General features: G+C 35.1%; 1 protein-coding gene across 1 annotated transcript in view; it reads right to left on the reverse strand.

The window, feature by feature from the left end:
• Positions 1 to 6,302: 6,302 nt before the first annotated feature.
• Positions 6,303 to 26,413, reverse strand: part of RIF1 (replication timing regulatory factor 1) — a 55,764-nt gene continuing 35,653 nt past the window's right edge. The window contains exons 22-36 of the mRNA XM_080798149.1: positions 24,942 to 25,206; positions 23,526 to 23,568; positions 22,766 to 22,968; positions 22,106 to 22,205; positions 19,084 to 19,203; positions 17,725 to 17,876; positions 17,264 to 17,344; positions 17,127 to 17,181; positions 13,352 to 16,600; positions 11,507 to 11,653; positions 11,115 to 11,192; positions 10,911 to 11,026; positions 10,126 to 10,279; positions 8,276 to 8,384; positions 6,303 to 7,805 (exon numbers count right to left, since the gene is read on the reverse strand). Coding sequence (XP_080654275.1) covers positions 7,591 to 7,805; positions 8,276 to 8,384; positions 10,126 to 10,279; positions 10,911 to 11,026; positions 11,115 to 11,192; positions 11,507 to 11,653; positions 13,352 to 16,600; positions 17,127 to 17,181; positions 17,264 to 17,344; positions 17,725 to 17,876; positions 19,084 to 19,203; positions 22,106 to 22,205; positions 22,766 to 22,968; positions 23,526 to 23,568; positions 24,942 to 25,206 — 5,087 coding nt within the window. The 3' untranslated portion in view covers positions 6,303 to 7,590. The remainder of the gene's footprint in view (positions 7,806 to 8,275; positions 8,385 to 10,125; positions 10,280 to 10,910; positions 11,027 to 11,114; positions 11,193 to 11,506; positions 11,654 to 13,351; positions 16,601 to 17,126; positions 17,182 to 17,263; positions 17,345 to 17,724; positions 17,877 to 19,083; positions 19,204 to 22,105; positions 22,206 to 22,765; positions 22,969 to 23,525; positions 23,569 to 24,941; positions 25,207 to 26,413) is intronic.

A 26,413-nucleotide genomic window follows, 5' to 3' on the forward strand; every position in this document is an offset into this window, starting at 1 on the left:
CTATACCCACCTCCTGTAGCCTCACAAGTTTTCAATTCATGGCTAATACTGGTCTGTCTACTCTACCAGTGTTCTCCTCCCATTACCTTAAAGTGAATCCTATTAATCACATCTTAAAACAATCACAGTTGACACACCTTAAAACACTTGACAATCCATATCCAGGGAATTTTCCTGCTCATCCAATTTTCAAGACTTCTGCTTGGACCTCCATTCCGTGAATACAGTGATAACAGGGAAGTCCTTTGTACAAATTAATCCACTACCACACACTTAAGATGACCTACTGCTGCAAAGATCCTCCGTGACTAGCTGTTCATACCATCTGCAAGAGGTTATAAAAGAGATCAATTTGCAACTGAGTTATATTTAAGTCAGAGTCAGAACTTCAGCCTAGCAGCCTCCATGACTAGTCATGACTAGTGTTCATGTTACTACACAATTCTACTCTTGGGAAATTCTTATTATGGGTTCTTCAGGTCCCCACAAGCCCTAACCACCATCCCACCACCATCCCACCACCACCCCACCACTCCGTGCCTCAGAATGTGACACTGCGTAAGTTATTAGTTAAAATGAGGCCATTAGGATGAGCCCAAAGCCAATACAACTGGTGTCTATAAAAAGAAGTCTGGGGCACCTGGGTGGCTCAGTCATTAAGCGTCTGCCTTTGGCTCTGGTTATGATCCCACAGTCCTGGGATCAAGCCCCACATCGAGCTCCCTGCTCAGTGGGAAGCCTGCTTCTCCCTCTCCCACCCCCCTGCTTGTGTTCCCTCTCTGTCAAATAAATAAAATCTTTAAATAAATAAAAAAAAAGAAGTCTGGACAAATACAGAGAACGCCGGGTGAAGCTGAAAGCAGAGATTGGAGTTTAGTGTCTACATGCCAACAAAGTAAAAAATTGCTAGCAATGCACCAGAAGCTAGGGGAGAAGCATGGATCTCCCTCACAGCTGTTCTAAAACACGGATCCTGTGAATGACTTGTCTCAGGCTTCCAGCCTCCAGAACTGTGAAACAATAAATTTCTGTTAACACTCTGTGGCTCTTTGCTGCAGTGTTCTTCAACATATTAAGTCTATTTCATTTTTAATTCAGATGTATGGATCTACAAGCGTGTGGAACCCAGAAACTACGAATACAAGAGAACCTCTTCTATGGCTAAAACAGGTGATAAAATAGGAATGGCTCATGTGTCTGTGGAGGATCATGGTGTTCACTATGTTGGTATGTGGATTATGCTCATCTTACTCAATTCAAAGCCAAACCAACCGAACAAAAACAGTGCCAGAATTGTTTAGTTTTTATAGTTTTATTTAAGATTAAAGTGCATCTCTTTAAAAATGTTTCAATATCCAGTCTCAATTGGCAAGTGGTAACAGTTAACTCTCAATAGATCATGAAAGTTTTACTGTGGATCAGACAGATTCTCCCTCCCTCAACCCACTCATAATGAACCTGAAAATACACTTTTAGTATTGGTCTACCTGCTTCAAACACTGTATAAAGCATTATACAGATACCACATCCTTAGTCCCCAAATGCTAGTGCAGTTAACTGACTAATGAACAGGTACTTCTTCGGTGAAATTTCAACTTAAAACCTTTGACTTATCAAATATAAACACTTTGTACAACAAAGCTCTCAGAGTTCATCAAGTGGTGGGAACAAAAATATTGCAGAGCTAATAAATGACTGATTTGGCTTCTCTCAGCCTTTTCCAAGTGCATTTAGTCAAGTCTATCCACAGGAGGTAGTGTTAAGACAGATTGAAAGCAAGTGATTCCCCACCAACACAGAAAGCAAACTCCCTCAACTCCCAACTTATTTCACAGGTCTGACAGAACCACCAGTGCTAGATGCCTTTCCCTCACCCATCAGTGTCCCTTAACATCCATAGTAAACATATTACTGTCATTTGAGATGAAATAGGAGAAAAAAAGTGTACCTAAAAAGTACTAGTATCTCCTAGTATATGTGTATTTGAGCAATACAGTTAAGATATAAATGCAATTATGGGAACACATTTTTGTGAAAGTAAAATCTAAGTAACAGCAACAGAAATTTAGGACTTAAGGAAGCAGGAGCCCCATCTGCCATCTAGAAGCAAATGACCAACTGGATTTACAGGCCACATATGAACAAACCTACCCTTTGTAATAGCGATCAGCAAACTTTACACAAAGGGGCCAAATAAATATGTGAATGTTAGGTGTTAACAGGCCATACAGCCTGTCACACTATTCCAATCTGCTACTGCAGCAGGAGAGCAGCCAAAGACACTACGTAAATAAACATAGCTGTGTCCCAGTAAAATCTTATTACCTCCACTGAAATTTTAAATTTCATTTTTCCATGTGTCACAAAATATTACTTCTGAATTTTTTCAACCTTTTAGAAAATGTAAAAACCATTCCTACCTCAGAGGATGTATAAAAAAACAGGTGGCAGGCTATAGTTTTTCAACCTGTTTGTAACAACATAGTAGGTTAAGACTGCCATGCCATATTTCAGTTTCTATACTCAAAATTCATGGTTCTTCATTTCCTAGAAAATTCTCATTCTACAAAAATAAAAATGTATTTAGATACTTGCTAATTATTCAATTAAATATCAAAATAGCTATTACACTATATTTCATTCCATGACTTTATTTTGAAGGTGAACTTTCTAGTTATATGCAATTTATTCATGTAAGAAATAATTCCATTATTGGGAGTTACTCTACTCCTTTTTGGGGGGCAGGATATTAAATAATGTATATTTTATTTTTAAAAAAGATTTTATTTTTAAGCAATCTCTACCCCCAACGTGGGGCTTGAACTCAAAATCCCAAAATTAAGAGTTGCATGCTCCACCAGTAACTGAGCCAAACAGGTGACCCGTAAATAACGTATATTTTAAATAATAATTCAGGGTATTTATCAGTATCAGTTCTGGTACTTATCTACAGTACTTATATACAGGATAACTACCAGCTATTTTCAAAGTATATATGACTGTACCTACACTAAAAAGCTACCTTTTTTGTTTTATTCCATGTGCTATCAATTTAAAATACTGCCTTCAATCTTACATTCTCAGGTAAAGGGAAAGATTATCTTTTCTTCTAAGGTATACTTCAGGAGAATAAGCATTTACAGCTTGGCACTTCACGTTTGGTTTTCACTGTTCTTTGGCTTGGTATATAAAGAAAAAAATGGTTAAAACCATGATATAAAATTTAACATTCTATTCCGAGAAATGAGTGAACATTCAATTCTGTTAGACTACTATTCTATTAAAAAGCTACAGATTTCAAACCCTAGTGACTCAGATTTTAATACTTTGAAAAAGCAATATACAAAGCCTGGTATATGATAAACATATATTGGACCATCACAAACCAAAGCCCAGATTTGTTTTATAAATCAAGCACTCAACAAATTTTGATAAATCAATTAAAAATCCCACTACTTAACTTCTGGCTACATTTTCTTAAGTGCTCTGAATGAGTACAATTCTTATGAAAAGAATACTTAAAACACATGAGGGAAATAGAACTGAATGCCAAGAAAAACTCACTTTTAGAAAAATTATTCAACTGTCTTTCAAACACCATTTTAAGATGAAATGGAAAATGTCAACAATATAACAGCAAAGTAACCAGAGGTCTTTAACTAAAATGACAAGTCACATCTGTCAGGGCTTATTTTGGTACTGCTAACTTTACTGCCGAGTTAATCTTAGGTAGTTGGTTTTCAATGTTTATTAGTAAAATAGTGAAGCCCCATAACTTAAAAGGCAAGATTTATTTAGAGACTAAATGTATTTCTAATATCTGAAATTTACTTTTATATTTAAAAAATGAGAATATAATCCACTTACACTACTCATGAAAAAAGGCTCACACTGTCCATTTGTTTAGTTAGGTTCTTTAGAACATGAAATACATAACTGTCTGCCTATTTAAAAACATAAATCTTCCTCCCCAAACCATGAATTTTCCTATCTAAAAAAGGCTCCAAATGAGGCAAAATTCCACTTTTAACTCTTAAAAAACTTTTGAACTTTAATTTGAAGCCTTCAAGACCAGTCTGCACCCCCAATCATAAACTTGAAAAAGTTGTCTAAAAAAACACTAAATCTTATCTTTTGTGGCAGTAATTCCTGGGACTTAAAGCCACTTATGTTATCACGTAATTCAAAGCCTGAAGCTTCCTGGCCTAACCACCACAAACGTAATCCACAGACATCAGCATTTGTATGGGTCATGTGGGAGCTTTTATAGATAAACTAAACTATCAGGTCCTATTCCCAGACCTGCTGAATCAGAATCTGCATTCTTATATACAGACAAGTGAAAAGCACTGTGTTGAGTCAAAACTTAGTCAAAACTTAACTAACACTGGGGCGCCTGGGTGGCTCAGTGGGTTAAGGCCTCTGCTTTCGGCTCGGGTCGTGATCTCAGGTTCCTGGGATCGAGCCCCGCGTCGGGCTCTCTGCTCAGCAGGGAGCCTGCTTCCTCCTCTCTCTCTGCCTGCCTCGCTGCCTACTTGTGATCTCTGTCTGTCAAATAAATAAATAAAATCTTTAAAAAAAAAAAAAAACAAAACTTAACTAACACTTGTATATAATGTCTAAGACATTCCTGATGGCTTACTCTCCCCTACGAAAGTCTTAGCCTAATACTGTCAGTAACTGCTATTTTATGGCCTTCTAGCCTAGCTGCAAATTACCTCCCTGAAAATCAGTAATGAAGAATGTGAGATGGAAACTACACCCTTCTTACTGGATTATAAAGTTGGAAAGAATGACATTAAGGTTAAAATGTGAACGCTTTAATAAACTCGTATTTTCTGTTAAATTCCAACAAAGGTTTTTTAAACAGCACTTATTTTTAATTACTGTCATTCCTTTATCTTTAAAAAAAAAAAATACTCTAATTGTGTATTTTACCCACACCCCTCCCATTTTCCCCTAATTTTGCTTCTTGCCCTGCCACTTTTATTTTAGGCAAGATATAATCCAATTTCCTTGAGATTTTTATGATTCTTAATATATAACAGAACCCCTAACTATTTTCAGGCTGTAAAGAATCCACGAGCAATGCCAGAAACTATCACATTCAGATTTAAATCTTATTTTTGACTATATTATCCAATAACATTATCACTAAACCTGATTCATCCTACACTATATGGAATTTGAGCAAAAGCTCCATACCATTCAATGGCTTTCAAACTTGTTCAAACTAACACCTTTGACAATGGGCTCCATGCAATACTGAAAATTCAAATCCACCACATGAAGTCCATTTTGGAACTTGAGAAGTTATACTGTGCTTCTTTATACAAGCAACCAGATTCTTTTTATAAATGCCTAAAATAAATCACACTTGAGTGTTCTTATTAATATTTGCCATTTTAAAATTAACCCTTAGAAAATACTGAAAAACTGATTTAATTTTAGTTAAACAACATACGGAAACTGATCAAAGAGAATTAATAGTTTTTGCTATTTACGAATTATTCAGGTAAAAATTTAAGGCCAGAGTATTAAAAATAAGGTGCCTCAAATATACACTTAACTATATCAACAATGAAGATTTAGCAAACTGGTTTCTGCCTTCAAGTAACATTTTTAAACAGATCCTTGTTCAATCACAGTATCTGAAAATACATACTTGTGCTTTTATCAAATTCAGTGATTTAAGTAAATGCTTATCACTTTTCTCCTATAGTGTTCAAAGTTCTCAAGAACTTCCATTTCACCAGCTAGTTTACACAAACATTAAGATACAGTCAGGAGATAAGCCAATTTTGACTCCATACAAACACACATACATACTCCTTCTTATACCTGTTAACTAAAAATTTATATGCCTCTTTACTATAAAATATAATTTGGGAAATGAGAGGCAATATAAACCACAATTATAAGTCTGTCAAAAGTTTCTATTTTTACTTATTTTGTCAAGCTTACAATCCTCAGTTTTACAGTCCCAGAATTTCCTTTAAACCCTACCTTGGTGTAGGACTATGAAACTTATACCCCCAAAACATTTGTAATGATGGATTTATAATTATGAAAAAGACACCAACTTTTCTGGCTGGCAGGTGGTCCCCTTCTGAATATAGGAACTAACTTAAGCAAAAGAATTAAACTTTCTGTAACTTGCTAAAAGAATGTGTGCCTTTTTAAGCTGGTTAGTTCTGAATAAAGTATGAAACTATAAAGGTCATTCACTCACTCTAATCAGAACAAAGAAGATATTCTCACTGTAAAGAGACGAAACAAATATGGGAAGTCAGGCACTAATACTAGTCAGTAAAATTTACAAATGTTTTAATTATATACACCTTTTTTTTAAAAACTAGGCAAACATACATATTTCAAAAGAACAATTTCAATTTCAAATTTCTTCCAAGTTTGCTTTATGTGTAGGTGAAAAGAACAGATAAATCCTAGATATCATTTAGCCCAAGTTGTAACAAAAATAGTCACACTAACTCTCCACTTTAAAAAGAAATGTAATGAAGCTTTCTAGTGGCAGATACCCTCCTTGCAAACCCCCCCCAAAAAAGGGGGGCTGGTGGTATGAATAGCGAAGTCTTCATGTAATACTTTCTCATTTCTGTAAATTTAACTCCTTCTGGTTACTTTAGAAAATAAAAGCTCGTGTTTTTACTAAGTACAAAACTATCTGTTTCTGTAGATACAGAATCCTACAAACATCTGCAGCAAGCCCACAAAGCACTTCTACTGTCTATACTGGTATCTCAGTATTTAATATATACAAAATAGGTTTCTATTTTAAACAAAGGTATTCACAAGTAGCTGCAGAAAAATTCATGCCATTAACAAAGGCTGAAATTTATAAATTAAAAACACTGTAATCTATACATAATGTACAAATAGTCGTGCATTTTAAAATGAGTGTGTCTCATCCGACTAAATTTTCACAAGCAAATGCTGCTGCATAAATATTTGCTAAAGCAACTGAATGGCATCTTAGTAAGTTCTGCTTATTTTAACCCCAGAAGTTGCAGCTTTTGGTATTTTTCTTGGAAGGTGCCCAAAGTTGACATCTGTGGAAAAAAAGGTTCCAATTCTTTTGCATCTCATTTAAGGTTATCTACTGAGAACAAATTTCTTAGACCTCAGGCACAACAAATATAAATTAAAAAAAAAAAAAATCAAGTATAAACACCTTTATCAGTTCAGGAAAAAATTCAAATAGAAATGTTAAATTTTACTTACTTAAAATAAGGTATTTTTCATTTTTCATGAATGTTTCATCAGAATATGGAGGAGTTTAAGAAGTGTGCAATAAATTGCTTGTTTCTAGTTTTTGCTTCCATATTTCAGTAAGATATTTAAATTTTCGAAAAACTATGCATAGCAGCCAAGAAAATATTGTATGAACAAAAATCTTACACAATGAACTTACAAAATTGAATTTACATAAGTCACAGCCCTTCAGGGTTTGAAATGCTATCAACTCTGCAAACTTTCAGTCTGAAATTGTGCTATATTTCAGAACTTATTTTATGATCAACAAATCCAGTGATGTTGGGGGAAAAAAAAGTTCATTTTTCTCTTAAAATACTAAACGGAATTTTCATGGGTTGGTGACCTCCAACGTGACTGCAAATTTTTTATTATAGAGTTTGCCATGCTACCAAGTTTCTCATGCATTTCGAACAGCTGGCTTCCTGAATAATTATGGAGATCTTCTGAATCTAGTTGAAGAGCAAGTGCACTAATCTGTGCCACAAGATTTTTAGGTAATGGAGTTTCCAAAGCAACAGGATCAATAAAATCTAAAAGAAAAAAAGCACAATTAATTTATTTCAGATAAAATTTAAGTTGTACATATTTCCTTTTAAGTTAATAAAAAGTTTAAGTGCCTAAGATTTAAGTTGAGAGTGCAGGCTGAGGTACTGTTCTTCCTCAAGAGAACAAGGCAACAGAAAACTCCACACCATAACTTATTCAGTGCCACTGAAGAGCGAGCCAGGTTACTTCATTTTTATTAACAGCATAACTGGAACACACTACTTAGTTTATATCCTTATTTGAGTAGCGGTTGACAGTTCGAGAAAAACAACTAGACATAGTTGGAATCAGTATCAGCTACTTTTTCATGCACTTGGCCACTGGCACCAAAAAAACCCCCCAAAAAACAAAAACCTTGTCAAATTAACAGAGCATGGTCAAATTAAAACTAGAAGCATATATTCAAAGTCAACTGATGCTGTAAATAAAATTGTCCTGCTTTGCTAAAACATACCTGAGGCAAGTCTTTCTTCATCAGAAGGGAGAGATTTAGCTTGTATTCCATTTACTGTTTTTTCAGAAATATCAAAAACTGGAATCTCCTCTAGTCCACGAGATTTTACCTGGATTACACACAGGCCAGTAAAACAAAAACAAAACGAAAAAATTGAAAGTTGCTTTTAAAAAGGACCAACACCACCACCACTGGAAAAGAATCTGACATGTTTCCTAGCCCATCACATGACTATTAGCTTAGCAAATCTTGCTAAGAAACTATGTTCTGCTAGTGACACCAAAAAATGGGATTATAAAGTGCTTTTCAGTTTTTTCAGAAAGCTGGTTAAGTGTCCGTAATATTTCTTAATGGGCTTCTCAAGAAATAGCCAGATAGCAAAAAAAATTACACTGTATTTCCCAAGTTTAGCAGCATAAGAAAAGAAAATCCAAGGCAGATTATTTCCAAACTTAAAAAACATATGGACTTTTAAAAAAAGAGTAACAACTTTTGGGGTGCCTGGGTGGCTCAGGGGGTTAAACCTCTGCCTTCAGCTCAGGTCATGATCTCAGGGTCCTGGAATCAAGCCCTGCATCGGTCTCTCCCTGCTCAGCAGGGAGCCTGTTTCCCACCCCCACCCGCCCAGCCCTGCCTACTTGTGATCTCTGTCTGTCAAATAAATTAATAAAATCTTTAAAAATAAATAAATAAAAATAAAAGAACAATACAATTTTGAAAGGTGTTCCTAGGCTTACAGATTAGTGACTGAGAAGATACTAGTTTCAGAATGTTATAGTTACCATATTGATGGGTCCATCAATTAGATTCCTGTGTAGACACCCAAGAGACAGAGTAACACATCCACACAAAAACTTATGAGTGTACATAAGGCAAAAGGTAAAAACAATCTAAATGTTAAGCAATTGATGGATGACCTAAATGTTGTACATTCATGTAAGGGGTATTATTTAGCCATAAAGAGGAATGAAGTACTAATACACATGAACCTTGAAAACATTATGTTTAAAGAAGTCAATCACAAAAGACCACAGCTCATATAATCCCACTTTTATGAAAGGTCCACAGCAGACAAGTCTGTGAGACTGAAAATTACTAATATAATCTTTGGGTATCTAGAAGTTTTTAAGGATTACAAATACTTAATAATTTTTAAATCAAAGACTTTCAAGAAAACAGCAGACGTCTTCAGTAGTTAGCTAACTCCAGTCTCGGAAATTCTAATGTAAACACTGGTTTTCAAGCTTTAACATAATCTGTTCTCATTTATTCACACTTTTGTGTAATTTCAGTGGACACATAAAAGGTCTCTGCACAGGTTTCAGAACAGTCTGACTCCTTCTGAAATGATGAGTTTTCCATCTATATTTTTATTGATGGTTAGGGAGTGGAGAATCTTGGCTTCTACCAGAATCTTGAAAAATGTCTATGAGCCAAAATATTTATGTACAAAAAGTTGGTAAGAACAAGAAAAATTAGTTACAGTTGTGTTGGACATCAGAAGAGAAATACTGTTAAATACAAATTTGAAAGATTTTTATTAGAATGTTTAGATTTGAACCTCTAGGTTTTAGGAAAAGCAGCCATGGAACCAATCACCAATTTGGTGGAAATGAATGAGACAAGGAGATAGGAGAACTCAAAGAATAAAGAGATGCATTACACAAAACCAGACAAAATCAAGAAGCAAACCTCTCTGTGAAATTATAAAGTGATGTTTTAAGTTAACCCTGACTGGGGAGTGGGGGGTGGAGAGGGCATAAAATGAGTTTTTAAGCAAGACTACCAACTTCTGTAATTGCTACTGAGAGATCATTTATCTATACATGATTTATAACATCTAAGTTTACCTGCTGCTCATGATAGATTCTAAGAGCCTTTTTTACATTGGACACTTTTGGAGAACGGATAGGAAGAGTTTTTATTTCAGATGCTGTAAGAGTACTCAAATCACCAATCGTTTTTATATTCTTAGCTCTAATGAGCTGTCCCAGTCCTCTTGCCCTGAAGAGATTAAGAAAAAAAGGAAAAATGTCATCATATACTTTTCACATTTATTCTATTTGTGAGGGCCTATCCAGCTAGATTTCCTGATTTATGCTCAGTCATAACTGAATTTTATATAGGCTCACCTAGCCCACTCTGAGGGTAGGCACATATACATTTAATTTAAAACAAAAATTAAATTTGATGTGTTTGTTTGGCTTAAGCAATAATGCTGGGAAGAGACTAAGCCCAATTTGTGTCTCAGACTTCACTTACATGATGACTTAATGGCCTCATGACTTTGGTGGAGTAACCTTTGTAAACTTCAACTGGTAAAGTGGAAATAATAATTATACTACTTACAGGATTTGTGATTAGGACTAAATAAGAGAACATATGCAAAGAGTTCAGCACAGCATCTGACAAATAGTACACATACATTTAATTAGCTTAGCCATTACTGTATTATGGTAGATGTTTCTCTTATTGCCTCACCTGTCCCATCTTCCCACATTAATTTATATTTCTAAATCAAAATGTGTGAAAGCGCATATATGGTCAATTCTAAATATAAGAATCTCGATCACTTAAATATTCCTCTTAAACAGGTGGCATCTTTAAGTATAAACCAGCAAAAATAACGACTTACCACATGTTTGAGGTAATCTGAGGTAAAATGATATCAACTGGAGCCACGCAGTTCACCAAAGCTGGGTAAACACTTTCTGTTGGACCTGGCATAGATTCTTTAGCCATTTCTGTAATCTTAGAATAAATTTCAAAATCGTTAAATAGAGGTCACCTGACTAAACATGAAAATATAAAGTTGCATGAAAACTAAAGCACTTCTTACTAAACACTTCTTTGAGCTCTTAAACTTAGGGCTACGTGATCCTGGGGACAGAAATCCTTTGGTTGAAGTGGCATTATGCTAGACAGAAGAAAGGAGAGAAAAAAAAAACTCAGAACCCTAGAAAACTATAATTTTATAACTCTACTTTCATTACTTAGAGTGAGGTAATTTCCTAAAATTTTGAGAAAATGTAAAATGTAATAAACTATTACCTAACCAATTACTGGATTATCACTAACTCTTCCCACCTCTTCATGTTTGTTTACCATGTTGCAGACAAAACAATGTATCCAAACCAAAGACATCTTATTCTTTATTAGTTTTAAGATAAACTACACTATGCAATTCGGTACCTGCATTCATGTATGTGTATTTTAAAGCTCACAGCTTACCTTAGATTGTGCAGTAGGTGAAGTTTTAACACTTTTTACTATGGGAGAATTATTTGAAGAATGGGACCTAACAATAGAGCATCGCCTATCAATGTCATCTGCCAATCCTGCTTGGTATATTGGATCTGCAAAGGAGACCCGGCGAACCTGAAAACACAGGTCATGCTTTTATTTACAAAGTTAAAGTTAAAAAAAAAAAAAAAAAGAACAAAAACCACACCATAAATTCTCACTATTAAGGTCCCCCAAAATAGAATGTAGGTTTAGAAGCTTAATTTACTTCACTAGAAGCCAAATGTACATAGCTGTATTTCTTCCTAATGTCTACTTTCACAGATAATACCACAGGTCATTCCAATTATCCATGTTCTAAATGGTCTCCACATAATATACCAACAAAGACTGAAATAGGGACAGTGAAATTACACGTAGCAGCTGAAACTATATCATCCAATTATACTAATCTTGTGGGCTTATTGCAGTGACTTAAAAATACAACGTAAAGAGGCAGAAATAGTACTAACTGACCTCTGGTGTATCGTTCTAACCTCTGTTCTAAACTCTTTAGAGGGTCCCAGAGTCATAGTAACTGGGTGGCAATTTTTCATTTTAGCCTCTTCTAAAGTCTTACGATGCTTTCATTCATTCAGCTATTAGATATAATATGCAATAAAGAAATATGCAATAAGGCATAACCACTAACCATGTATATAAATGTCTCCTGGTCTTGACTCCCAAGAGTGGGCAGATTCCGTACATATCTGCTATAGAATACTATAATGTCTTACTGTTGCCTAAATAAAAATTAAATCTGAGGTACTATCACACAAAACATGACTAGTTAACTTTTTTAAAATCTAAAATATACTGAAGGAAAATAAAATATACCGAAGACCTCAATCCCAATGCATTCTATCTTCATACTTTTCAAAGACTTAAGATACTTTAAAAAAAAAAAAAAAGAACTTCAATATAAAAGCAAAGCAAAACAAAGCCAAAAACCTCAATTCTCAGTGTAAGAACTTTTGGTACATCCTGAGGAGTCTTCACAATGTGCCTGCCAGAGGCAAGATTAAGTCTACCTTCAATTTCTAATGTATGTCTGTATATATAAACACATGTATTCCACATTAAATGGCAGGTTCAATTTCATAGATAGAGAATGCTCACATCATACCTTTTCAGAACATCTCCTTTACTAAGTAGAGGACAAGCTGAGCTATGTAAGCATATGTAACTTTTACTTTTTTTAACTTATTCATTCAACAAATTACGTCCAAGTTATAGGGTCAGGAGCTAAAGCAAATACAGAGACAATCCATGTTTACAAACTAAAGGAGTCAGTTTAGTGAAGATGGGGAAATAAGATAATAAATGAAATCACATCCAGAAACTGATAAAGGCACAGCCTGAGATTTTTTTCATTAGATAAGGTCTGGAAGTAAGAGTTTATATGAACACTTAAATGGGAAACAGACTACATAATGTTCTAGCACAAAGTGAGTGCTAACTAAAGCTACTCTGTATCAGTTTCTAAATGTCTCCTCACATTATGAGCAAAAAAACCAAAACCAAAAAACCCACGAGATCCTCACCAATTCTGCAAAAGGTGAATAATGTATATGGTTGAAGATCTTTAGTGTCCTAAAGTAAAGGAATATATACGGCCTTCAGTTTCCTTTTATCAACACTTTTTCTCCCTGCCCGTTTCCCTGGTCACTGTGGTTAATTATTCAAAATGAGTGGTCCTATCAGTCTAACATTCTGTCATTCACCAGGAACCACTGTATTGCCAAATACTCAATTAAACATGGGCTAAATAATATTCAGCCTCAACTCCCCTACCTTGTGAACAGGTGACGATATCTCATCTTCCTGAGGTCTTTTTAGTCCTCTCTTTAAAATGCTGGTCGATGGAGAAGCCAAAGGAGACCAGACACAGCGTGTCTGCATGCCACTAGGACTACCATTTGCTGATACAAGTAAAGGATCTAGTTCCCTTAATTTTTGAGGAGATGCATTACTGTCTTCTGTTATTAGTTCAGAGATGGCTGTTTCAGATGTCAGAGACTGTGATGTATCCTCCACTTTCTCTGAAGTATGGTGAGCTTCCTGTAGAATTTCATCATTTCCCACCATTCGATTGTCAGCTGATATTGTTTCTTCAGATTTAAGTTCATTTTTTGTTTCAGTTTCATTAGAGTCAACTTTTCCTTCTTCGGTGCTCATCCCAAGTGTGGTGAGAACAAAACTGCTGACTTCCATACTTGATGTCTCTGTTTCAGCTTGTACAGGCTTGGTAGAGATTCTGGTAGTAGAGTCCTGGCCTTCTGTTTCATTGACTTGGTCAGCTTCAGCGCTCACCTCACCAATCACTGTCTCTTCAGAAGTTTCCATTTCAACATTCACTCCTTCAGATGAGCCTGGACCAGATTCGTCATGTCTTTCATCTAATTCTCCAACTGCTGTTTGTTCAGGTATCTCTACCAGAGCACTCATTTCTGTGGAATTATCATAATGATCAACAATAGAATTAAATTCTTCAGTTACTGCTTCTTCAGCCTTCAGTTTTTCAGCTGCCTCTGCATCCGATTCATCACTTTTTTCATTATTTATCTCCATTACTTCTTCTCCACTAATACCAGTTTCGGTACTCTTTTGTTCAGAAAAGCTAGCTTCAGATTTATCAATTTCTACACCCAATTCAATAGCTTCTACTTCTGGACTGAATTTTGCATTAGCTTTACATGCATCTGTTTCATCATTGACAATGTTCTCTATACTTAGTTTCTTCTCCAAGATAGCCTCTGACTTTTCTTCTTTGGTCTCCACAGTAGAACATTCCAGTGAATTATCTTTAGAATCACCTAAACATGGGCTAACAGTTTTACATTTTTTTTTGGATGGCTCTTGGCTCTCAAGAGGTGTTGCTTCTTCAGAATCCATATCACAAGTTTCTTCTTCAAAATTTACTACTCCAGAAGGAAGAGGGTTTGGAATAGTATTTTCTTTCAACTCACTTTCAGATATAATTAATGAGTCATTAACAGCATCATTCTCCTCCTTGAGTCCCAAATGAAAATTCACACAATTATGTTCATCCGAAAGTTTTACCTCAGAGCACAGATTAGCTTTAGAAGTCTCTGATACAGTTACAGGTGTATGCATATCTGTCTTTTTTGTTTCACTGACTTTTACATCATAATTTTCTGTACTCTTTAACCCAATGAACGACTTTTCCTGAGGTTGAGATTTTTCTCCACAGCAATCACAACCTTTAGATCTTCTCACCCTCCTACTTCTCTTATGTTGGCATTCAAGTGTTTGGAAAGTTTTTTCAGAAAGCAAGGAAATGTCTGATGTCCCTATTTTTGAGGATTCTCCCATGCTGTTATTTTCTATAGAATCTCGTTTTTGTAATCTCTTGCTGGCATTTCTAGTCCTTAGATTTGAATCTGGCACAGAAGGGTCTGAAAAGGAATATTCTGTACATTTGTTGGTTTTACTTTTTCCCTCAAAAGCAGTTGACACATCATCAGAAACCTGCAATAAATCTGAAGAAACTGTAGAATCTTTAGGAGTTACAACAGTATTCTCATCTTTTTGTTCACAAATCTGAGGTTTTAGGTCTCTCTCCACTTCAGAATTTGCTTTGTAATCAAGTGTCTGGTTTTCAACATTTACACATTCCTGTTTTATCACTTTCTCCTCTTGGTCTTCAATGTCAACACTATCACTGCTTTTGTTTTTCCACTTTCCAGATCTCTTCTTTTTAGAACCTTCTTCTTTTGCCTCAGAACTATCAGATTCTGAGTTTTCAATGCTGGAAAGCAAACCCTGGGATGCTCTTCTTGTTTGATACCGTGTTCGTCCACTTACTGGTTTTTCAGAGGACTTATCTGCAATGTCCTGGGCACTGTCTCCCTCAGATTTAATATTCTCAAGGTCTAGCTTTTTTTTACTTTCATCAATTTCAGAAGTAGTGCTAGTTTCCCCAAAAGTCTTTTCGTGTAAATTATTCCCTTTATCAATTAAATTTTCCTGCAGAGTTTGTTCAGAAATCAGTTTTTGCTTAGGTAACACATCATCTTTTACATGCAATGGACTTTTCTGAAGGGTCTTTTCTTCTTCCTTACGTCTTTCTTTTTTCTGATGATTATTTTCTTTCTCTTGGCTCTCAGTGGTAGGCTCGGCTATTTCTGAACGTCGTCTTGAGGATCGTCTAAGCGTTTTCTGATTTGGAGTTATCTGAACAGGACTATCCTTATCTACCATTTGATCTGCTGGTATTATAGCTGGGGGTGTATTTTCTTTGGATTCCAAACTGATTCCTAATGTTTTCTCTTCTACAGTACTGTTTTCTAATAATATCGCATTTTCTATTGTTGGTTTAAGCATTGTATCCTCATCCTCCATTGTAGATTCAGAGAGATGAGCCTGATTATCTAACACACATTCTGTTTGATTAAGCAAACCAGGTGGGTTATTTTCTAAGATTACTGTGCCATCAACAGATTCTTGAGTATTTTTCTCCTGATCAGATCTTATTAAGAGCTTGGACCTTTTGTTCCCTGTTTGTTCAGCTTTACTTGACCTTCGGCTTGATCTCTTAATTCCATGTGCTATTTTTTCAGCATCAGATTTTGTAAGAGCCATTTCTCTTTTCTTTGCTTTTGGTGGGTTATCTATTTTACCCATGACTTCCTGGTTATTTTTCACTGTAACAGTTGATGACATATTATTTAAGGCGGACGGACTAAAAGGTCTATTTTCTGAACCATCAAACTTCTCCAAAGTAATAAAGGTTTGCCTCCGACTTGTAGGCTGTGGGAGAATTCCGGAAATGATGGCATTAGAAACTGAGCTAATGTTGACACCAGAAGTATTTTCTGCACTACATGAATACTCAGTTGTTTTCTTTGATGAAATTAAGGCTTTCTTTCTGGAGTCATTACTGCTCAGTACTTCTGGACTGGTTTCATCATTAGAACCACGCTCATTACTTGAAAGAGAAGCCTTTTCAAGACGTTCATCCATACCACGGTTTTCTGTGACATCTTGAGGAGTAACAATGTCCCTCTCTGTTTGTTCCTCCTGCACAGAAATGTACACATGTATATAGATTAACCAACAAACAAGTCCAAATTTGGAATTCAAAAGGCACATCACTGACTTTCAGTATTTTTTTTTTAGAAGATTTTACTTATTTGAGAGAGTGAGCGAAAGAGAGCACGAGAAGGGAGAAGGTCAGAGGGAGAAGCAGACTTCCCATGGAGCTGGGAGCCTGATGTGGGACTCGATCCTGGTACTCCGGGATCATGACCTGAGCCGAAGGCAGTTGCTCAACCAACTGAGCCACCCAGGCGCCCTAATTTTCAGTATTTTGTAAATATTCCAAAGGTGGTGACAGATGCCCATTAATTTGTGTTTCTAATTATAAATACTTAATAAAGCCAAAAACCATTTATTTTAAACACAGATACATTCACATACATCCACAAACACAATTAAGCACAATTTTGCTAAAGTATATCAGAGTTATGAGATTATGCAATATATCTTAAAATTAACACAAGAGACTTCATAATGGAATAATGATTCTAAAAACCCCCCAATATACCTTATATATCACCTTGGAATCTTCTGTTGATTTTTCAGTTAAAGGAGGAATTTCCCTGAAATAAAAATGTATAAATTAAAATACTGTTTTTAATTAAAAATTAGAAAACCAGTTACTTCAACAGCTTCCATACTTACATGGACTCTTCCTGGGTATACTGAGAAAACAAAGTGTCTTGGGAAACATCCAGATTATTATACATGACAGGAATATCGTATCTGAAAAAGATCTTACATAAATAACTTCAAAATGTGATATTCCTATAATTAGAAATTAAACTTAGATTTATACATCTACTTATCTTTTAAGAACAATGTAAAATTAAGGCTTAGATATTTATTTTCCTCAAAATCTTTTTTGATTTCTTCTAACACTACCTCCATTAAGGACTCAGCTATGAAGGCATAAACGTAGTATGTTACTAAGTAACCATTTTTATTATGAAATGCAGCCATGTATCTTTTTAGCACATCTTTTTGGCATTAAAATATAGCATATATTATATAATATTTTAGTTCTAAACACAAAGTAACAGTTATACTGCATGAAATCTACGTGTGAGTACAGAATACCCAATTCAAGATAAAAGGCTACAAACCTCTTTGTTTTGAGTACTTCTTTCTGATGTTCTGTTAGTATTCTTTCCTTTGCTTCTTTTCCTTCTGGAGGTATAAACACGAAGTCAGTAGACTTTTCCTCTTCCAAAGGCATTTCACTCTTTGTTTTTGCAGAAGACGGTTCTAATTTCAACTGCAAATTAATAAAAGGCAAATGTACATTTGAGTTTCCAAATTATTTTCCAATACTTAAATCAATCTCTATTCTAGCACTCTATAAACTTATTCAATGACGACTTAGGATGTCTGAAGTTCAAACCTATTGGATAAGTTAATAATTAGTACAACTATCCTTGGTTAATAGTACAATGTCCCTCATTTTCTGCTTCTAATCAACATTCAGAAAATAACTAATACGAAAGCATAGCATAACAACGAAGCATAGACAAATATGTTTTTCAGGCCAACATACAGAAATCAAGTGGTTTGGCAAGAAGAGAATGTATTAGCAGCTTTCAAGCTGAAGCATAAACTAAGTCAAACTGAGTAAAAGTTGCCAATATAATACATGTTCCATACCAGTAACACTGTTTCTGTTATTTTTACAAATTTTCAGTGCAACTGTTTACTTTTCTACTTTATAACTGAAACAAGACTGTGTTGAGAGTCATTCTTCAAAAATAGTATTTCTTCTTTCATTTTTGCCAAGGCCATGGTTTCAAGATTCTAGAATACCCTTATTAGAAGTCATGGGGAGAGAATTACTATGTGAAAATCAGTTAATTACTGCATGAAAATCAGTTACTGGCAATTGGTAAGATTAAGGTTATTAGACTTGAAGCCAAAATAGGTATCTTACCTAAGTGTTCTCTTTCTGTTCAGTAAGAGAAGTTCTAAAATGTTCTTATGCTACCTATGCTATATTCATACCTAGATTTCATTCCATCTCAAGGGGGCTACTGCCTGAATTAACTATACTTCAATGGATGCTACATATTTTTTCTAAAAGATTTTATTTGTCAGAGAGAACATAAGCAGGGGGATCAGCAGAGAAACAGACTCCCCACTGAGCAAGAAGCCTAATGTGGGACTTGATCCCAGGACCCTAGGATCATGACCTGAGCTGAAGACAGACAAGTAACCAACTGAGCCACCCAGGCCCACCTGGATGCTACATATTAAGCACACTTAACTTTAGTAAGAATGAATCATTTCATAAAGCTTCTAGACTTCCACGCTATCTTAATAGTCTTTTTAGATCAAGCTCTATTTTCCCCCTTTAATCCTATCTTCTATTTGGCCTTTAATCACTTTTTTCCCCAATTAGAAGCTGTATGTTCTCCAACTACTATCTACTTTAATATTAAATTACCATTAAATAAAAGTTTGGAAAAACGTACTTTAACTGGTGGTTTCTTATTTTCTTTTGCATCCTTTGTTTGTGCCAGAAAAGAATCTCTTTTTCCACTTGATTTTCTTTCCATGCCACTTATCTTCATATTTAACTGTGAATTTTCTGTCTGTTTTATTAAAAATGAAAGTTTTTAAGTGCAAATGTTCTATTTCTCCTTTCCATGCTTTGAAAATTCCAGTATAATAAATACTCATTTCAAGTATCAAATCCCTTCTCATTATTCACTTATTAAAATCATGTCAAAGAAAACATGTCTAATTTATTAAAAGCAAATAGGTTTGGCATCTATAACACATACAGTAGCTACTTTGCACCATTTTTATAAATTTTATGAATTCTGAATATTTTGAGAATTTTACAAATTGTAAAAATAAGATACACAAATAAATGCTAAAAGTCAATCAGATTAATGAACTCAAAGACCCCTCCTATTACTGGGACTATTTCTAAGAAACAATCACATTCATAAAACTTTAAATATCAAACAATGAGGCATGCACGATAGAAAGTATTACCTATCAAATCCCTTTTAGACTTTTCAAGATGAATTACACCAAACAAGTCTCCACAAATCTTATTATCTGATAAGGAATTTTATTTTGGCCAAAAATGAAAACTGGAGTGCTTAGGTAACTGTTAACTTTTTTCTCTCACAGGTTCTAAACAATGAACAGCCAAGACTCCATTTGTTGTTGAGTAGGAAAAAAGTTGTGTAATAATGTCTACCTCATGGGTATGTAATACCCATACTTTTTACACCTTGATCAGATAGTGATTATTAGCCAAAGTAATCTTGTTCCAAATGGGTTATATGATAGCAAAGATGTGTTTTTCTGACAGAAGGAATGAGATTTGCTGGAAAAGAACTGAGAAAATGAAAGGCAACTCTTGCTTAGACACAGACCAGTAACTATTATTCCTGGTTTACCTAAAGCAACACTTTACCATTTATTTTAATAATTACATCTACAAAGGAAAATACACAAAATGCCATAGTTCAAAAAGGATCGTTAATGAACAAGAATCAGAGACTATTTACCTGAGAATCTATGGTGAAATTTACTGCTCTTCTATCAGAAAATTATTTTAGGCCAAAGGGCAAAAAAATATCTAAATAAACAAATGAAATTACATCAAACTAAAAGCCTTTTGCATAGTGAAGGAAACCATAAACAAAATGAAAAGGCAATCTACTGAATGGGAGAAGATATTCACCATACATCTGGATAAGGTGTTAATATCCAAAATACAGAAAGAACTCATTCAACTTAATATTAAAAAAAAAATCCCAACTAAAAGATGGGTAGAGGACTTGAACACATCATTTTTTCTTTTAAAGATTTTATTTATTTATTTATTTGACACATGGAGAGAGATCACCAGTAGGCAGAGAGGCAGGCAGAAAGAGAGGGGGAAGCAGGCTTCCCGCCGAGCAGAGAGCCCAATGCGGGACTCAATCCCAGGACCCCGAGATCATGACCTGAGCTGAAGACAGAGGCCGAACCCACTGAGCCACCCAGGCACCCAACTGAACACATTTTTACTGAAGATATAGAGGGCCAACAGGCACATGAGTATATGCTCAACGTCACCATCATTATCAATGATATGCAAAGGAAAAATCACACCATGACGTGTGACTATCATGGAAAAGAAAAAACAAGTGCTAGCAAAGATGTGGAGAAAAGGGAACCCCTATACAACTGCTGGTGGGAATATAAATTGGTGCAACCACTATGAAGCACAGTATGGAAGTGCCTCAAAAAATTAAAAGCAGGGGGCGCATGGGTGGCTCAGTTGGTCAAGCGACTGTCTTCAGCTCAGGTCATGATCCCAGGGTCCTGGGATGGAGCCCCGCATCGGGCTCCCTGCTCAATGGGGAGCCTGCTTCCCCCTCTCCCTCTACTGCTCTACCTGCTGGTGTCTCTAGCTCTCTCTGTCAAAATAAATAAAAATCTTAAAAAAAAAAAAACAACAGAACTACCATAGAACCCAGTAGTTTCACTTCTGGATATTTGTCCAAGGAATACACCACCACCAATTTGAAGAGATGTTCACCCTCGTGTTCACTGCATTACTTAAAAAAATCAAGACACGGAACAACCAAGTACTCATTGAAAGATAAATGGGTAAGAAGACACACACACACAAACACATACAAAATCGACTATCACTTGACCATAAAAATGAATGAAATCTTGTCATTTGTGACAATATGGATCAACCTAGAGGGTATTATGTTTTTTGTTTTGTTTTGTATTGTTTTTAAAGATTTTATTTATTTATCCGACAGAGAGATCACAGGTAGGCAAAGAGGCAGGCAGAGAGAGAAGGAAGCAGGCTTCCTGCTGAGCAGGAAGCCTGATGCGGGACTCGATCCCAGGACTCTGAGACCATGACCCGAGCTGAAGGCAGCGGCTTAACCCACTGAGCCACCCAGGTGCCCTAGAGGGTATTATGTTAAGTGAATATCAGACAAAGACAAATACTGTAGGATTTCTCTAACATTTGCAATCTAAAATGTAATGTGAACGAACAAAGCAAAACAGACTCAAAGACAGGAAACAAACTGCAGGTTACCAGAAGGGGGATTGGATGGGGACATATGAAATTGGTGAAGGGGATTAAAAAGTACAAACTTCCTGTTATAAAAGAAAGAAGTCATGGAACGCTAAGTATAAGAATACAGTCGATAATATTGCCATAACTCTGTATAACAGATGGCAAACTAGACTTATGAAGGTCATTTCATGATGTATAAAAATATCAAATCACTGATGTACACGTGAAACAGGATACTCTATGTCAATTATACTTCAATTTTTTAAAAGTGTTTAAAGCTAGGAAACAGACTTCATAGAAAAACCCTATATCATGACGCTCTTGTGCTCCAGTTTTACACACTTATCACGTCAAAAAAATTTCTAACATTTTGTCTTTTAAGAAATTACACTGCAATCCAATAAGTGAAGTGCTCAAATATTCAAAAGTAAAAAACCTCAACTTACTGAATCTGAGTATGGTCCACTGGATTCCTCCGTAATTTCAACATTTTCCAAACCAGGTAAAAGCAACAGAAATTTCTGTTTGGACTGTCTTAGTACTTGTCTTTAAAAAAGTACATAAACATACACACCTTGAGTCAAGTAGTACTGGTGAATACTGGTAATATGTTATTAAGAACACTTTAATCATAATTTTAGAGTGCCAAAATACATCCACCTTAAAGATTGTTTCTCTTTCTACATAAACAAAACTGGGACAAATGTAGAATATTTAGTTTTTTGCTAACCTCTTCAGTTCCCAAATATTCTTCTTTAAGAAGTTTCCCAATTTTTATCATGTAAGATTCTAAGCAAGAGTAGACTATTACATTAAACTCTTGTGTACACATCACCCATATTTAATAACCACCAATTTCTTGCTTTTTGTATTTCTTTTATTAAGGAAAATTTAATACTGCTTTTAATGTTCCTAAAAAGCACGGTTACTCTCAGGACCAAAGTAAGAGGTCAAGTTACGTTTAATAACTACCATGTTATTCCAAGTAACATTTCAACTGAGGAATGTTCTGCAATAATTCCTCAAAATAAAAATTCATATTAAAACCAAAATACCAATTTAAGCAATCACAGTAACTATATTAAATAGTTTTGTGGTTAGCATACTTTAACTCTTCAGGGTAAGTCAACGTTGTCACTTTAGCAAATGTGGCATTCCAGAACTGAGCACTTTGTTTTCTAATCTGCTTATTCTTGTGCAAAAATATTATGCATAATAATGGAGAGATCTGTTCAAGAAGTTCGCTGTCATAAGTTCCAGTGTAGCTGAAGTGTAGACAAGCAATTATCTCTCCCAGTAGCTTTTCTAACTAGGAAAAAGGAAAATTTTATTACGATAACATATGGAAATGTCCTTTTAAAACAGGAAAAAATAAAAGCACGAAGCATACTAAACAACTCAAAACATGTTATTATTTCAATTTTTAAAATTCAAACTTGTTTTTAAAAGTTCCCATCTGTCTCCTTAAATATATGATTATAAACTGACAAATTATCAGGTGAATTTACTGTAATTATTAATACAAGACTGATTTCAAACTATTTTCCATTAACAGAAAAAAATTACATTTCCTCATAAACAGAAAGTAATAGTTAACTACAGAAGTTTTACCTATAAAATACTGGGAACCAATTACCCTCATGTATAAAGGGCTAAGATAGGAGGTGGGGAGCTGTCCGAATTTAAAGCAACATTACTGAATCCTTCTTTAAAAACTATGTGCCCATGTCATGTTATTAAATGTCCATTAAACCTGGAAGTATGATCCTTTTACAAATCAGAACTATGCACCAGGAAGACAATTACCTAAACCCTAACATTTTTTCACCATGAAAATATGTTTTATAGACAAGCGTCTATTTTTACCTTGTTGCTCATACAACTATACACTTTAGGAACTTCATCAAGCCTAGGAAATAAAAACAAGAGTACCACTTATATTTCAGAAAGTTAAACCTAAAAATATGTAATGTAGCCATAAAAATGAGACATGTGTAGTGATATAAAAAGGTGCCCAAGACTTAATTTTAAGAATGTCAAATTATCAAACAAACATGAAACAAACTTATCTTTAAAAAATGAACCACAGGGAAAAAAAAAAGAGCCACAGAAAAACATCTAGAATAGACCTCAAAATACTAATACTAGTCACTTCTTTCTGTACCTCTTTAAAAAAGGATAAATTGGGGCGCCTGGGGGGCTCAGTGGGTTAAAGCCTCTGCCTTCAGCTCAGGTCATGATCCCATGGTCCTAGGATCGAGCCCTGCATCAGGCTCTCTGCTCAGCAGGGAGCCTGCTGTCCTCTCTCTCTGCCTGCCTCTCTGCCTACTTGTGATCTCTATCTGATAAATAAATAAAATCTTAAAAAAATAATAAATTTTTTAAAAAAAGCATAAATTATTTTTAAGCTTAAAGACTAAAAGACGCACAAAAAGCTAATATATTTGGGGTTCTACTTTGTACTTTTATCAAATTTGTTCCTAAAACTTTCTCCATGAATTTAATTTATAAAAGACAGACTATTATGACTGAACCACATAAGCTTGCTAGAAGAAACATAGATGAATCCTTTCAAATTGTTTTTAAAAAGTTGTTATTTGAGACTTTTCATGGTTCAAGACATTGTTTGCTTCGATTCAAATGGAAAGGATACTGTAAATTTTTACAGGGTAATTCAGAAATTTAAGTATGTATACCTTCTGAACCAGCAATCTGACATCTAGGACCTCTTTCTGCAGAAGTAGTGGCAAACGTGGACACTGATATGTGTACAAATATGTTCAACTATAATACTGTTAAGTTAGGGAAAGGCTAGAAAAACATTTATGTCTGCTAAGAGGAAATTGGGTACTAAGATTTATGGAACCCTCTGCAGACATCAAAGAGAATGAGATTCTTAGATACATGGTACAAGACGCATACAGTATTTTAAGGGTATACCATATACTTAACCACAAAGCAGCATGTTAAATATGCTTCAGATACATCGTAAATTTAACAGGTATGCTTGTTTGTATTATCAAATCTGAAAAGGTATGCACTAAATTGAAAGGGGGGGTTTGAACTAGCACACAAAATTTAAAAACTCCCAATTTCTACCTCTTATTTATGTATGATTTGAACTATCTTTTTAACAAATGCAGTTTAATATATTACCCTCTTCACTAAATGGTAACAATTACCATCCATAACAAGAAGCTGATAAGAAAAGGACAAAAGTTTGCTACCTACATCTAAAGACATTTAATTTAAAGTTATTACATAGAAATTCTAAGTACTTACTTTAAGTTTTCATAAAATAATGCCAGAGGTCTTGTTAAAGTTGCAAATATTTTTCGGATCATAGAAGGCAAAGAAATACGTCCAAGCACATTAGAAAGAATACTGATGATTGAGTTGCCGACAGTGAGGAGAGTATCAGAATGTACTTCCTTGAAGCTCAGAGTGTGGAAAGAATAGATCACTCTCACAGTAAGTTTAAATAAAGAGGCCAATTTCCCTAGAGGTTCCTTCTTCTTTTTGGACCAATCTGAAGGTCTCTGTGGTGCTAAGATAAAATTGAATTTATTAAAAACTTAAGTATTTTGAAAAGTGTTACGGTCTTTATAATTTATATCATTTAAATGAAAAATAATCTATAAAAATGACAGATACCTCTAATATACATGTTTCTGTACAGTGATACCCACAAACCTTGAAACGATACACCATTAGTGGTAAGTATCACAACTTTGTCTTTAAAACTGAAGCAGTGACAAAGAAAAACTATTAGGCAGATCTAGAAGAAATCCAGAAAAATGAGCATTTTCTCAAATGTTTACATTCTGAATTTCAACAACTGATTTGTAAGAAAGTACTAAGTTATAAGACAAAGTCCATGGAATGCCTGGGTGGCTCAGTCACTTAAGTGTCTGACTCTTGTTTTAACCTCATGTCATGATCTCACTGATGGTGAGATCAAGCCCTGTGACAGGCTCTGCACTCATCAGGGAGTATGCCTGAAGATTCTCTCCTTCTGCTCCCCCCCCCAACTCATGTGCAAGTGCTTGCCATAAAATAAACAAATCTTTTTTTTTAAAGATAGGTTCCAAAATTAACTTTAGAAGTCACAAACTTCCCTTAGAAATTATTGCTCCCTAGGTCATCTATAATAAACTGAACCCTACAAATAACACTCAACAAGTCACAGATCCAAATCCTCAGAAAGAAAGGCAAAAAAAGCAAGCCTAGATTTGAAGACAAAGATGTATCTTAAAAGCACTGCCTGACTTTTCTGTGTACTATTTTTAGATCCTGTCTCTCTTCAGATATCTACCTACAGGGATAAACCCACATTTGTCAAGAAAATCAAAGATTTTTTTTTTTAAGATTTTATTTATTTATTTGACAGAGAGAGATTACAAGTAGGAAGAGAGGCAGGCAGATAGAGAGAGGGGGAAGCAGGCCCCCCGCTGAGCAGAGAGCCCGATGTGGGGCTCGATCCCAGGACCCTGAGATCATGACCTGAGCCGAAAGCAGACGTTTTAACCCACTGAGCCACCCAGGCGCCCCAGAAAATCAAAGATTTTTAAAAATTACCTTTCCTTCAAAGAATCTATTCTCTTAAGGTAAAATATCTCAGATTTAAGAGAAAAGTCTAAATCAGTGCTTGTTGATGAAAAATATCATGTGGTGAAATAAAAAACAAGTGTTACCAACAAAAGGAAGTCAATCTTCTTCCCTAGGGAATGGCCACCCAAAAATTTCAGGCCAGA

This window comes from Martes martes (assembly GCF_963455335.1).
Source record: "Martes martes genome assembly, chromosome: 3".
Taxonomy (NCBI): Eukaryota; Metazoa; Chordata; class Mammalia; order Carnivora; family Mustelidae; genus Martes; species Martes martes.